Source organism: Medicago sativa, chromosome 8 (assembly GCF_051527215.1).
Source record: "Medicago sativa cultivar Bolivia chromosome 8, Bolivia_mono, whole genome shotgun sequence".
Taxonomy (NCBI): Eukaryota; Viridiplantae; Streptophyta; class Magnoliopsida; order Fabales; family Fabaceae; genus Medicago; species Medicago sativa.
This window is the reverse complement of record NC_140756.1, coordinates 25,700,103-25,712,585: the sequence shown is the minus strand read 5'-3', so window position 1 is coordinate 25,712,585 and position 12,483 is coordinate 25,700,103. Positions and strand designations below refer to the sequence as shown.

The window sequence follows — 12,483 nt, the reverse complement described above, 5'->3', positions numbered from 1 at the left end:
TCTTTACCTCACAAGCCAATTTTATGAAGTTGTATTAGGTCCAACCACAAATTTCACTAACCATGTGTTGGTTTGATTTTTAAATGCACATATTCAAGATCCATAATTAAATAAAGTAGGACGCCCACGAAATCTTACTTGAGTTCAAAAAATTAATGGTGTTTCTACTAATGTAAATCGGGGATACAAGACCTGATTTTTAGAGATTTAAGACCTGTTTTTTACAGGGGTCATATCAGCGGGTGTTGTAAGTTTGGCAAACGACACCTGTTTTTTATCCGGTGTGAAAAGAACCTTTCCTACCCTTTTTTAGAAAAAAAAATAGGTGTAATCTGTGTACATATCACACCTCTTTTTCAAATAAACAGGTGTGAAAAGGAACATATAACACCTATTTTTTAGCTAAAAACGGGTGTGAAAAGTGCATTTTTTTTTATAAAAAAAAAAGTATACTATGGCAGTTTCATATACCATAATTGCACATTTTTTGGTTAAAAAAATAATATATTTATGGTACAAAATATAATAGTAACATAACAAATTAATGGTACAAACTATTCAAGACAATTTTACAATAAAATACAACAAATCTACCACAAACATAAATCAAAATTGACTCCATAACAGCCTCCTTAACTTACGGCCTATAGCAGAACAACTCCTATGACACTAAATTCACACTGCATAATTCCTCATATACAAACAGTGACAATAGGCAAAAACTTTTGTACCTTAAATTTCTTAGTAAGAAAAATAAAATTTTATACTAAAGGAAAAAAAAAAATTGAAACATTTCTAAAACTAGATGATCCTCTTGTTCTTCATTCCAAGCTACCTGCATATAATGCAATCTTTCTATGATTAGAAAACAAATAAGAATAACATGTGTTAGACTACAACAATAGCATAACCAAAATATATCCTAATTCACGAAAGCATGCACAATACATAGAAAATTTCAACTATCCAACTCGAATAGTGTCAACTATCTTTGTAAAAATAAAAAAACGTGTCAACTATCTTCTCCAAATCATTATACCGAGTCTTCCATGGAAGTCTTGCATATCTTCAGATCATTATAGAGTGTCTTTCGCTGAAGGCCTAAAATTAAAATAATAACACGAGATTCTTTTCTATCAATTCTTTTATTAGAAAACTAAAAGTACTAACAAATCCAGAACTAAATACCATGTTGGTGAAATTGTTTGATGCTTATCTCAAATCTGATCCTTTCATGGAAAATGATTTAGAAGTTGTAAGAACAAAAGTAATGATATATCAAAAGGAAAAAGGAAATTTGATAGCATACCAAAAGGATCTCAGCATGTTGTTCCACGTTTAAGAACATAGTACATCATCATAATGGTATTGTGAGCAAAAAATTTAGAAAACCAAGATATCTTTTTTTTTTCTCGAAGAAGAATTTTTTATTAAGAAAATATATCTATATGTTTGTTAATAATGATCACATCTATCTTCTCATGCCATGTCACTAAAGTCTACTTTATATCTCATGCCTAGATGTTGCACTTGCAGCACCAGAACCTACACTCTAAATAGATTGGTATTTTAATCATTGGTTAAAAGATAATCATGAGAAACAAATATTCTTTGTGAATTTAGCATAATAATTTAATAAATTGGTGATCAAATTGACAACATGACAAGGACAAAATGACTCAAGTAACAAATATATACCAAGACCACGTTAAAGATGAAGAGGATCGACAATCCAAGAACAACTTATACAAGTGAATCAAAAGGGAATACAAAAAACAAACAAAGTCACCTTCACTAAATACAAGACAGGACACAATCAAACATCTTTTAAGAAATAGGACGTAGCAAAAAAACATCACAACAAACAATAACTTTCTTTTGAAAGCACCATATTCTCTATAATATATTTGCCGAAAGGTAGTGGAGAGAAATATGACAGACTACTACTTGAAAATCCAGTCCACCAAGGTAGATCAATAGAACATTTTCCTCTACGAACTCGTAAAACATTTTGTTTTAAATCAATTATACATTGCAGACATGAACCACGTTGATAAGAATAACAACTTGGTGTAATTTAGGAAAGCGGCGATATACAAGATTGCAATGGAGGATGGTACCTGATGCTTTCAGAGCATATCCAGCGCAAAGGTAAAATATATTCTTTTTTTTTTTTGACCGAAGGTAAAATATATTCTTAATCCACATGAAATAAATACATACATAAAAGGAAAGTTGTAGTTAAATGTAAACTAGACAAGAAAGACAAGCAAGATAATGGAGCAACATGACTGATCTCAGAAATAGATAAATGTACTAGCATTATTATATTATCCCAAAACCAAAAACAAAACAAAAAAGTAACACAAGTGACACGACTTCAGCAACACCAATTTCTTTTTCTCCATAAGAATTTGTTAAAACATACATTACCTTGATTGGAGCTACGGCTATTAGAACCAATATTTCAGTTTGGCAACTCTGAGCAACTCCTTTGCAACACTGATCTAAAAGTCAAAACAATCTACAATATAACGCAATCATCAAAAGTGGACTAATAAAACAAAATATTTCTAAACAACAATTGAATTGAAGTGGACCAATAAAACTGCAGTAGGTAGCAACAAATATAAAAGTTAAAGAAACATATATACCACTCTCGCAAAAGCTTCATGATTATTTTCAAGTGAAGCTTCTCAATTTTCATCAATGGTTGTCAAACACACCGACCAAGAACAAAACCAAACTTTTAATCATTAATTTTGCAGAAAAACACAAACAAGGGAGAAAATTGATGTGAACTGAAATTGCTAAAAAGGGGGAAAATATGTTGTTAACATTAGAGCAGAGTAGAAATCTAGATCGAAGATGGTGTTTGTGAAAACAAAAGGGGCGTGATTGGGCGGTGGTCGTGATGGCCGCTGCAGCGCAGATCAGATCCGTGACTGTTCATTCAATCGACGGTTTGACGAACAAAGGGTTCGAGAAGTGCAATAGAAACTGAATAGGGTGAATAATGGAATCAAGGGTTTGAGAGCGTTTTGGGCAGAATCTGAATATGAATGTATAATGGTTGTATCGACTGAAGTTTCTAGGTGAGATTTCACAATGAGTTTTCCTCTTTTTTTTTAATTATATAATTATCATAATTATTTGTTATTTGTTTTTAGAGTTAATTATTTGTTATTATTTGTTACAAAGTTGAGAGTGAAAGAGTTTTAGTCAAAGGAAAATAGTGACAAAATAAAAGGTGAGATTATTTGTTATTATTTGTTACAAAGATGAGATTTCAATTTGTTATTATTTGTTACAAAGATGAGATTTCACTACCAAAAAAAAAAAAGGAAAATAGTGAGAGTGGAAGAGTTGATGGTGTTGACTTGAAATATCAGAGTATAATGTTTTTAAGGTCTATGGTTCGATTCTCTCGTGTGTCAATTTTAAATCCTTAATTTGATTTCTTCAAAACAAAAAAAAGATATCACACCTTTTTTTTTCTTCTAAAATTAGGTTTGAAATAATATTTACAAGTTTGCCACCTTCTTTTTGTTCATGTTCAACACCTGATTATTCCTAAAATCAGGTTTTGAAGGTTACCACTAAAACTAAAATTTTCAATATATTTACAAAATTGCCACCTCAATTATATTTCACACCTTTTTTTTTAATAAAATAGGTATAATATAAATAATTCTTTGGTTTTTGAATCGTTTGGTCTATTCTATCTGGATTGTGTGCTTTATTTCATTTTGTTTGTTTTGTTTACGATGAGGGTGAATAATGATGGTGGTAACATCAATCACTTTTGTTGTGTGTGTGTGTGTGTGTGTTTTTTTTTTTTTTTTTTTTTATCATTGATTGGCTTCATTTAGTTAAAACAATATGTTTTGGCAAGATGTGAGACAAGATGTTCCAACATGTAGTGCATCATATCTAGGCTCAAGGTGGTGTGTCATATTTCTCCCATATTTCTAGAAGCATTGTTTGTTCTCTTGTGCTTCAAGTTACATTGTGTTTCTAGAAGACTATTTGTTGTCAGTTTTAGTTGTTGTGCGCTTCAAGTTATTTCCAAAATAGATTTGTTCCAAATATATCCTGTGCTTCTAGAAGATTACTGCCGAAAGTATATTTATGGATAGCTGATGTGTTTAGCCCGTTGAAGTAAAAGCTCATACAAATGAATGGCTATATAAGGAGACTCAACCCTAGCTACAACTTGCGAAATCAGTATTGAAGATAAGACTTAGAGTTGGTTTGTGTTAGTTGAGTTGTAAAACATCTTATATTGTAATTATGATTTAGTCAATCACTACGGTGAGTGATTGAGAGAAAGTGAGAGGGATTTCTCATATTTAGGGGGGTCCAAGATAGAAACAATCAGATAGTATTAGGTGAGGAAGGCATTAAACAAGGTTCGTTCATACAAGACTAGGTGAACTAATACTATTAAGAGTGGATTTCCTTCCTCCACCAAGACGTAGGTGACGTTACACCAAACTGGGTTACCAAACTATCTGTGTTTGATCAGCTCGCACCTAGGTGAACTAATACTATTATGTTTGTTTACTGTTATTTGTTATTTTATTGTTAGTGTGTTATACAAGTTGTCCAGGACATAGTGTCTAACATTGTCCTACGTGAACTAGAATTTCAACTTTCCGAAAACATGAGTTTGATCAGCTCGAACTTCCGAGGCTAGGGAAACCCGAACATAGTTCCGAAACTTAAATTCCTTGCCTGGGATTATAATCTAGATCGTATTTTGCTTTCTAAGACATTACTCGATCTAAATGAAATAGAGGAATTTCATTATTTTATGGTTTTGATTTTGATTTTCTCCAGACAGAGAAGGTAGGGGGCGATGACACCACTTTGTTCTAGCGGATATACTTTAAATTTACTAATTTGAATTATTATCCCAATCATATAAGTGCAACAATTGAAGATAGTCGAAAAGGTTGCTGGTAATTTATAGGTTATTATGGGTTTCCGAAAGGTGGTAGGAGATTAGATTTGTGGAACTTCATCAGCAACCTTTTGTGCCAGACCAACATCATGTGGTACATAATTTGGGACTTTAGTGATATCATGTATGAACAATGACAAACAAGGTCCAACAGAGAGGGAAAATTGGACATCTTTTCAACTGGTTCGCATGCATAGACATCTTTTTAACTGGTTCAAAATTTTAGGTACCTCTCATGAAGTAGAACAGCGGCTCGAGAGGGCTCTGGAAAATTAGGCATTGTTCAAATTATTCCCGTAAGCAAAACTAGAAAACTTAGTGGCACCAACATTATCTCATTTTGTTGGAATGTGAAGTGGGGGTGAGGCAAAACCGACCAAGATGCTCGTTCGAGTTCGAAAATGCTTGGCGAATGGATGAGGTTTGAATGAGGTTTTACCGAATGACGCATTATCTTGTACATTATAAAATTTATTGGTGACATAGGTCGAAAACACATACCACAATGGAGACCTGAACACAAATTTTCCATGCATCTACTACTTCTCTGAAAAAGGTAAACTGCATACTAACCTTAGAAGATGCATAAGGTGAAACTTTTGAATTCGTACCAATGAGTCAAGAAAAAGGTGAAATAATTTTGTTAAATGTTTGCCAATTACCTATTATTTTTGAAATCAGAAAGAAACTTTTTTTTTTCCCTATCTACAATCATTCATCAGTCATTTTGGTCCGAGCATATCCAAACACAATCAAATTATGCATAAATATTAGAACTATAGAGTCTCAAACATATTGTTCAAACATTAAAATCATCAACAACAACTTATGAAACACGGACACTCCTCGGATTAGGTGTGTCTCGATCTTGGACATGCAACGGTGTCCGACATCGACACCGACACAACATCTATGATTACACTAAATTATGTATTTTTTTTTTCAAATTATTTTCCGTGTCAGCATGTCGGTGTGCATGTAGTAGCTGGTGTCTGTGTCCGTGCTCCATAGACAACAACTTATTTAGCTAATGTTCAAGCTGCTGAATGAAACTGAATACTATCACAATTCGTAGTCTGAAAAGGAAAACGATCCTTCAACTTGTTGAGGCCAGCCATTTCTTTGGCCAATGATCTTCCAGCTAAACCTGCAAAAATAAAATATGTTACCAACAACTCAATCAAATATACACTAGCTAGCAGTCAATATTCATATAAACACTTATTGCAAACAAGTAAATGTGTTAGCAAAATATAGGCGCGGGTTCAGTGGAACCGTACTCAAATGGAAGCAAACTTGATAAAGAAGTGTAATACGATTATTGGAATTATTATAATATCAGTGTCGTGAATTGCGGATCGTGGAAAATAGTTCTATGTTCAAAGTCAACTACGCTATTGTGCTATAGCCGCTATTTTACAATACTCAGTACTAAAACATATATTGCGAAACAATAGCGGTTTGTTAAAATTTTGCTACTCAGAGTGGCACTTTACATAAGCATATAAGGGACAGACCAAAAGGTTTCAGGAGCAGGTGAACACAGTATGATTTTATTCTACGAGATATATAACCGAACATTCTATGATATATAACCATGTTTGTGAAGTATGTCTTTCCTAAACACACCATATAACATTGGTTGGAATGGCAAAGGCAGTTGAAGTTTACATATTCTCTGCAACAAAATTTAATTTCATAAGAATAAAAAGAACCCTAAGAATCCACTAGTCATATGTCTGCTAGCAACCAGTTTCCCAAAGTATTTCGTAAATGACTATTCTTCTAAGAAATATTTTCTAGGTTCTGTTGAGCATCCAAATCTAGAACCTCTTCCAACAGAATTCTTTTCATATGCTTGATTTCGAGATCGACCCGAAGATCACATGGTTGTAAGCCCCTTTCACTCACAAGTCACAACATATAGGTTTTTGAGATATCTAGTATGCTATTTTATGAAATGCAACCTCAATTCCATTATATAATGCACATTGTATGTAAAATGCATTTAATTTTTCTCTCTAAGTTAAGTAACTGTGTGTAGCTTCAACAAGATTATGGCATCACCGTGATATTCGCTAATCTAACCGGCAATCCAAACATGCATTGTTAGCTTATCATCGATGAGACAAAAAGAACCAATCATCAAGTAGATCAAAATGTAAATGAAGGAACTATAAAAGGGTCAAACAAATAGTTTGTCCTATATATACGAACAATTTATTATTCATTACATATGAGACAACAAGAACCGATCTACAACTAGACAAAATGTAAATAAAATGAATTATAAAAGATCAAACAAATAGTGTCTACTATAAATGCAATTGAACAATACATCATATTAAACATAAAATGAATAGTTCAATAACAAAATACAATGAACCTTATACTATCCTACGCTTATTCACCCAATCTGTCATCAAACTACTGTTTTGCCTTGTTTTCATTGTGCAAGTCACAGTTTCTATAAACATGCATGTATGCAAAGCCACCAAATAAGTTTTTATCCTAGCTTGAAAAGAATGCTACCTATAGTAGTATTTTGTTTACTCATATATCACTTTGCAGAGTTAAGTAGATAAAATGACATGTAGATATGTTACATTTGAACAACAAAAATTATCTTCTCTTTGTTACCTTTATTCATTGAATAAAGTGCTAAGACTTAAAGTCTTATTAATTAATGTGTAGCTCATCAACTAGTTTTTGTTTTTCTGGTCTGAAACATAGAAATATCAAGAAAATGGTGAAGGAGAATATTTCAAAACCTCATTCTTCGTGATTTTTTGCCATCTTGTTAAACTTGCTCACGGTCACGAGGGAGTGAAAGCAGAGGCTCTTTATACATGGCCACTTCAAATGCCTTTGGATTCATTTTGAGATGCTCTAAAAGTTGTCCCTTGTTATTATACTTCACCAATCCATGACGACCACCAGTTCCAATAATATCACCACTTTTTGTAGAGTATATAGGGGAAAACCAAGGTATGTCATTGTCAATAGGAATTACAAGAGTCTTAGTCCAAGATGATTTCAGTTTGTATTCTTTCATCACCCATATTTCAAGTGCCGGATTATGAAAATTCATATTCCATAGACTGAGAAATTCTCCAAATACCCACAAACCATAATACTTAGGATCATGGTTGAAATCATCTGGAAGAGGTATCTCTAACAGTTTCCTTTCCATTAAATCAAAGACAACAATAACTTCCACCCGTATATCATGATAATGTGAAGCCAACCAATGAATAGCCCCATTAAAGAATAATCCTTCTTTGGGGACCTTCAAATAAGTGAAGTGGGGATCTTTAATTTCATTCCATGTATTATCTCTCAATGAAAAAAACTCTAAATATGATGAAGTTTTCACTAAGGTTGGAATTCGACACAAGGACAATAAAACCACCAAGTAATCATCTCTTGATCGGTCATAACCAAAACCATATAGATCACTTGGACGGTATCCATGTAATTCTGCAGATAAAGGAGACAAAGGTATTTCTTTGTGAAATCTAGTAGATAGATTCCATACAAAGAGGCTTGATTTTTTATGTTTACGGAATACATAGTCGTTTGTGAAATCTCGCAAAATTATAAACCCTCTGCATGAAACTTTAATTTCATAAAAAAATTATCCTCGCGAAGAAGACATGTATGGTCCAGTGAAACAATATCATGGTTGATGGATGTTTCAAAATCTATAGAGCGAATTTCAGCAAGAGGTCGAGGTTTTGATATGGACACAATTCTTGCGGCGGAAACATCAACATGCGAGGGATCAGAGATAAGAGAAAACCATGACTTACAAACGCATTTGAAACATAAAAGAGACTTCACCGGCAACCTCAGCAGGATTTGAATGATTAATTTAGAAGGAAGATATAACGTCTCTTTCATCTTCGCCATGCGAGTGTATTTCTTCTCTGCCATGTTCTTGACTCTGTTGCGCGTAACCCTACGGGATTCCAGGTGATGAAATATATAGGTGAATATATTAGTACTGTTTTTACTAATGAAGACTGAGGCCCAAGGTATATATATATATATATTTTTTTTTTATACTTTTTTTGGTCAAGAAGTGATTTTTTTAAGTCTGTGATACCAAGAAACAACTATCTTTTAAGCGACCCATCGCCTAAAAGTCCTAAATTTTTTCGCTTCATCCATCAAAGAGGGATGGTTTAAGGTTACTTTTTTTACCTTAAATCCTATTGTGTTTTATTTTCTACTAGTTACAAACCCGTGCTTCGCACGGGTTCAATAACGTATTCGATAAAAAAATCTTCAAAAGAAGAGATGTTAAAACGACGGAACATTGTAATTCATCATAAAATATGTATGGGCTGATTAAGAGAGCATATAATCAGTTTATGAGATTAGGAATTGATATAATATTTAGGATGAAAACAATTGGAACCAATAAAGGAACCAATGATGTGTCAATTTACATATTATCCAAAATTATAAAAAAGAGTGTTGTTGTTATAGAGTTACCAAATAATGATTGATACCCATATTTACATCAAATGAAATCAAGCAAAGAAGTAGCATCGGTGAGTGAAGATAATCTAGTCTAGGATTAGAGTTAAGGTGATATGTTGAAGATAATTGTAATGTTGTTTTCCTAATCTCTTGAACAACATGGGTATCATGTTAATTAGGAAAACAACAATACAATTAACATGATACTAATTGGAACCAATGAAGGAACCAACAATGTGCAGATTAACGTAATAGTTAGGTTTATAAAAGAGATTGCAAGTTTCATAGACTAACTAAAAAGAGATTTTTGCCAATATTTACACCAGAAAAAATGAAAAGAACAAATGACATCCCAAAGTCAAGATAGTTTACGACTATAGTCCAAAACGACACGTCAAAATAGTAGAAGTTCAAATAGTTCAACAACAAAGATCTACTTTGGAACAACTCGAATTTGCAAGTTCTTCTGTGACTTTTCGAGATCAAAGATGAGCTTACTACCTTCTTCCATCACTCATTATCTGCAAAAATTGAACCACTGCCCACCCAAGTAATTTTCATAACTTGCTCTATCGGCGGTAATGAGGCGACAATTATATTGTCTCTATGTCTGGTCATCAATGAGAGTGATTGTTTTGCGCTTTCCTTTCATAATTGTTCTTGACACCTCGTTTGGGAAATGCTAAACAGGAAAATAACTGCAATATTAGTCTAATGCATATTTACATGGATAAGATGTATGCGAATATAGTTACATATAATTTATAAAATAAAGGTAGCATAACTGATTTTAAGCTAAAGAAAATTTAGCATGACTTCTAATTTATCTTCCTATAAAGTTTAGATAAATGCATGCATGTACATTATATGTACCCCGTTGACCAATTAACATTGTTGAAACAAATGGAAATTAAGCATCACTTCCGCATGTGCGTATATAGCTAGCACCATTTGGAATTTATGTCTTCGAACATTTGGTGCAACTCTCATAATACAATCCAAACTGTTTACGATTGAATTTAGTTGTTTTCCATAGTGATGCAGTATGTTTCCTAACACAAATTATGCACATGAAATAAAGAATAATGCAATATGTATTTTTAATTTGTGCGTAAAAAAACTCAAAGCATGTTTGTGCATAAAAAAGCAGACATTGACTAAGTTTATAAATTCAGCAATTGGCCTAACCTGAGACAGTTTGGAAAAATCGTTGTACAAAGTACGTTGAGAAGAAGTTGAACTCTGACTTAAGTTCTAACTGAAGCTTTGACTCTGAGCTTGAGAAGTGTTAAGGTCACGATAACAATTCAAGAAACATGGTCAAAAAACAATCAAATCGGATTGTGAAATAATAAGTTACTCTAACACAGTATTGTGAAATCATAATGCAAACTTACTAAGTCTTAAACTTCTCAACAACCGGATGATGTAGGTTGATGAGCAGCCTCACACCTGACCAATTGTTACATATATTCGGGTTGCCATTAACTACAAAATGGAAGCAAAGAACTCAAGGTAAATAGATGGTAAATGATAAAGCTACGGAGCATTTTTCCCATAGTGTTACATCAACTATATTCCCACTACATAAGGAAAGACATCTTTCGGGTCATTATCAAACTTATACAAAATCCTATCATCTGATGCTGACAAAATAGAAAATAATATCTTTTCTATTTAGCAATGTTTAGTTTTTTTGAATAAGAAAAAGATATGCATAATTTGTTACGATATAAAGGTGCAATATAAATATATATATATATATATATATATATATATATATATATATATCTATATATATATATATATATATATATATATATATATATATATATATATATATATATATATATATATCTATATATATATATATATATATATATATATATATCTATATATATCTATATATATATATATATATATATCTATATATATATATATATATATATATATATATATATATATATATATATATATATATAAGATAAGTATAAATTTTTTAGGCATCTATACCTTTTTTTGAAGAAAAGACATCTACAATTTTACTTTTAATTAAAATCAAAATTTTATAAAAATTATAAGTATTAGCGTAACAAAAAAAACAGACACACGTAAAGTATTACTCTAAACGCTAATATGTGTGTCTGTATATTTGCGAGGTTGAAGAAAGAAAATAAAAATATTTTGTATCATTAAATGATAGCGTGAATAAAAATATTTGTGAGGTTGTTATGATTAAACGATATTTAAATTAAATATATAAGTGATAAAAAGATAATAAATTTTCTTTAAAAAAAAGGTAATAAAATTAAATGGAGCCTCCTTAAAAAAATTAAATGGAATGGCTAAAAAAAATTAAATGGAAGAAAAAAAAACATATTGAAATATAATATTAGAAAATAAAAGAAAAGGTTCCCAACGTGAATTGAAGAGAGATGCTTGTGAAATAAATTGTCGAGAAGTAGTTTTTTGAAGTACCATTCAACAACTTTTGGCCAAAGCTCATTCCATTCAATTTTATGCATTAAAAAAAAGTACCTTTTTTAGTAAATACTTAATTGATATTCTACTTGGCCTAACTTCTCCTAAAAAATGTAGAGAAGTTGAAAAAAAAACCGGGTCAAACGGTATCTTAATCTCCCACAACGGTAGTGTAGAAGCAACTGAATTTGGGAGAAAAAATTAGAAAATAGTTAAAAATAAAAAAATTGGAAAATAGTCAAAAGTTTTTAAAAATATGAAAATTGGAAAATAGTTAAAAAAAATCGGTGAGGTAGCACTCAACCAAGCAATACCAAAAAAAATTATATGCATCAGCGTAACAAAAAACAAACAGACGGACATAACATATTACTTTAAACGTTAATGTGTGTGTGTATATATTCGCGAGGCTGAAGAAAGGAAATAAAAATATTTGTGAGGTTGTGATGATTAAACAATATTGAAATTAAATATATAAGTGATACAAAGATAATAAAATTCTTTTGAAAAAAAGATAATAAAAATTCTACCAAAAAAAAAAAAGAAGT

General features: G+C 31.6%; 1 protein-coding gene and 1 long non-coding RNA gene across 2 annotated transcripts; both read right to left on the bottom strand.

The window, feature by feature from the left end:
- Positions 1–523: 523 nt before the first annotated feature.
- LOC146897908 (uncharacterized) lies at positions 524–3,249 on the bottom strand. Its single transcript, XR_015022285.1, has 2 exons — positions 2,655–3,249; positions 524–2,524 (listed from the first exon to the last, which is right to left on the bottom strand). It is a non-coding gene; the product is annotated as an uncharacterized LOC146897908 (long non-coding RNA).
- Positions 3,250–7,766: 4,517 nt separating this feature from the next.
- Positions 7,767–8,953, bottom strand: LOC146897907 (F-box/kelch-repeat protein At3g23880-like). The gene is given in 3 exon segments (XM_085737554.1): positions 7,767–8,146; positions 8,219–8,614; positions 8,617–8,953. Coding segments are annotated over 3 exon segments (1,062 nt in total). The 5' UTR covers positions 8,903–8,953.
- Positions 8,954–12,483: the final 3,530 nt, after the last annotated feature.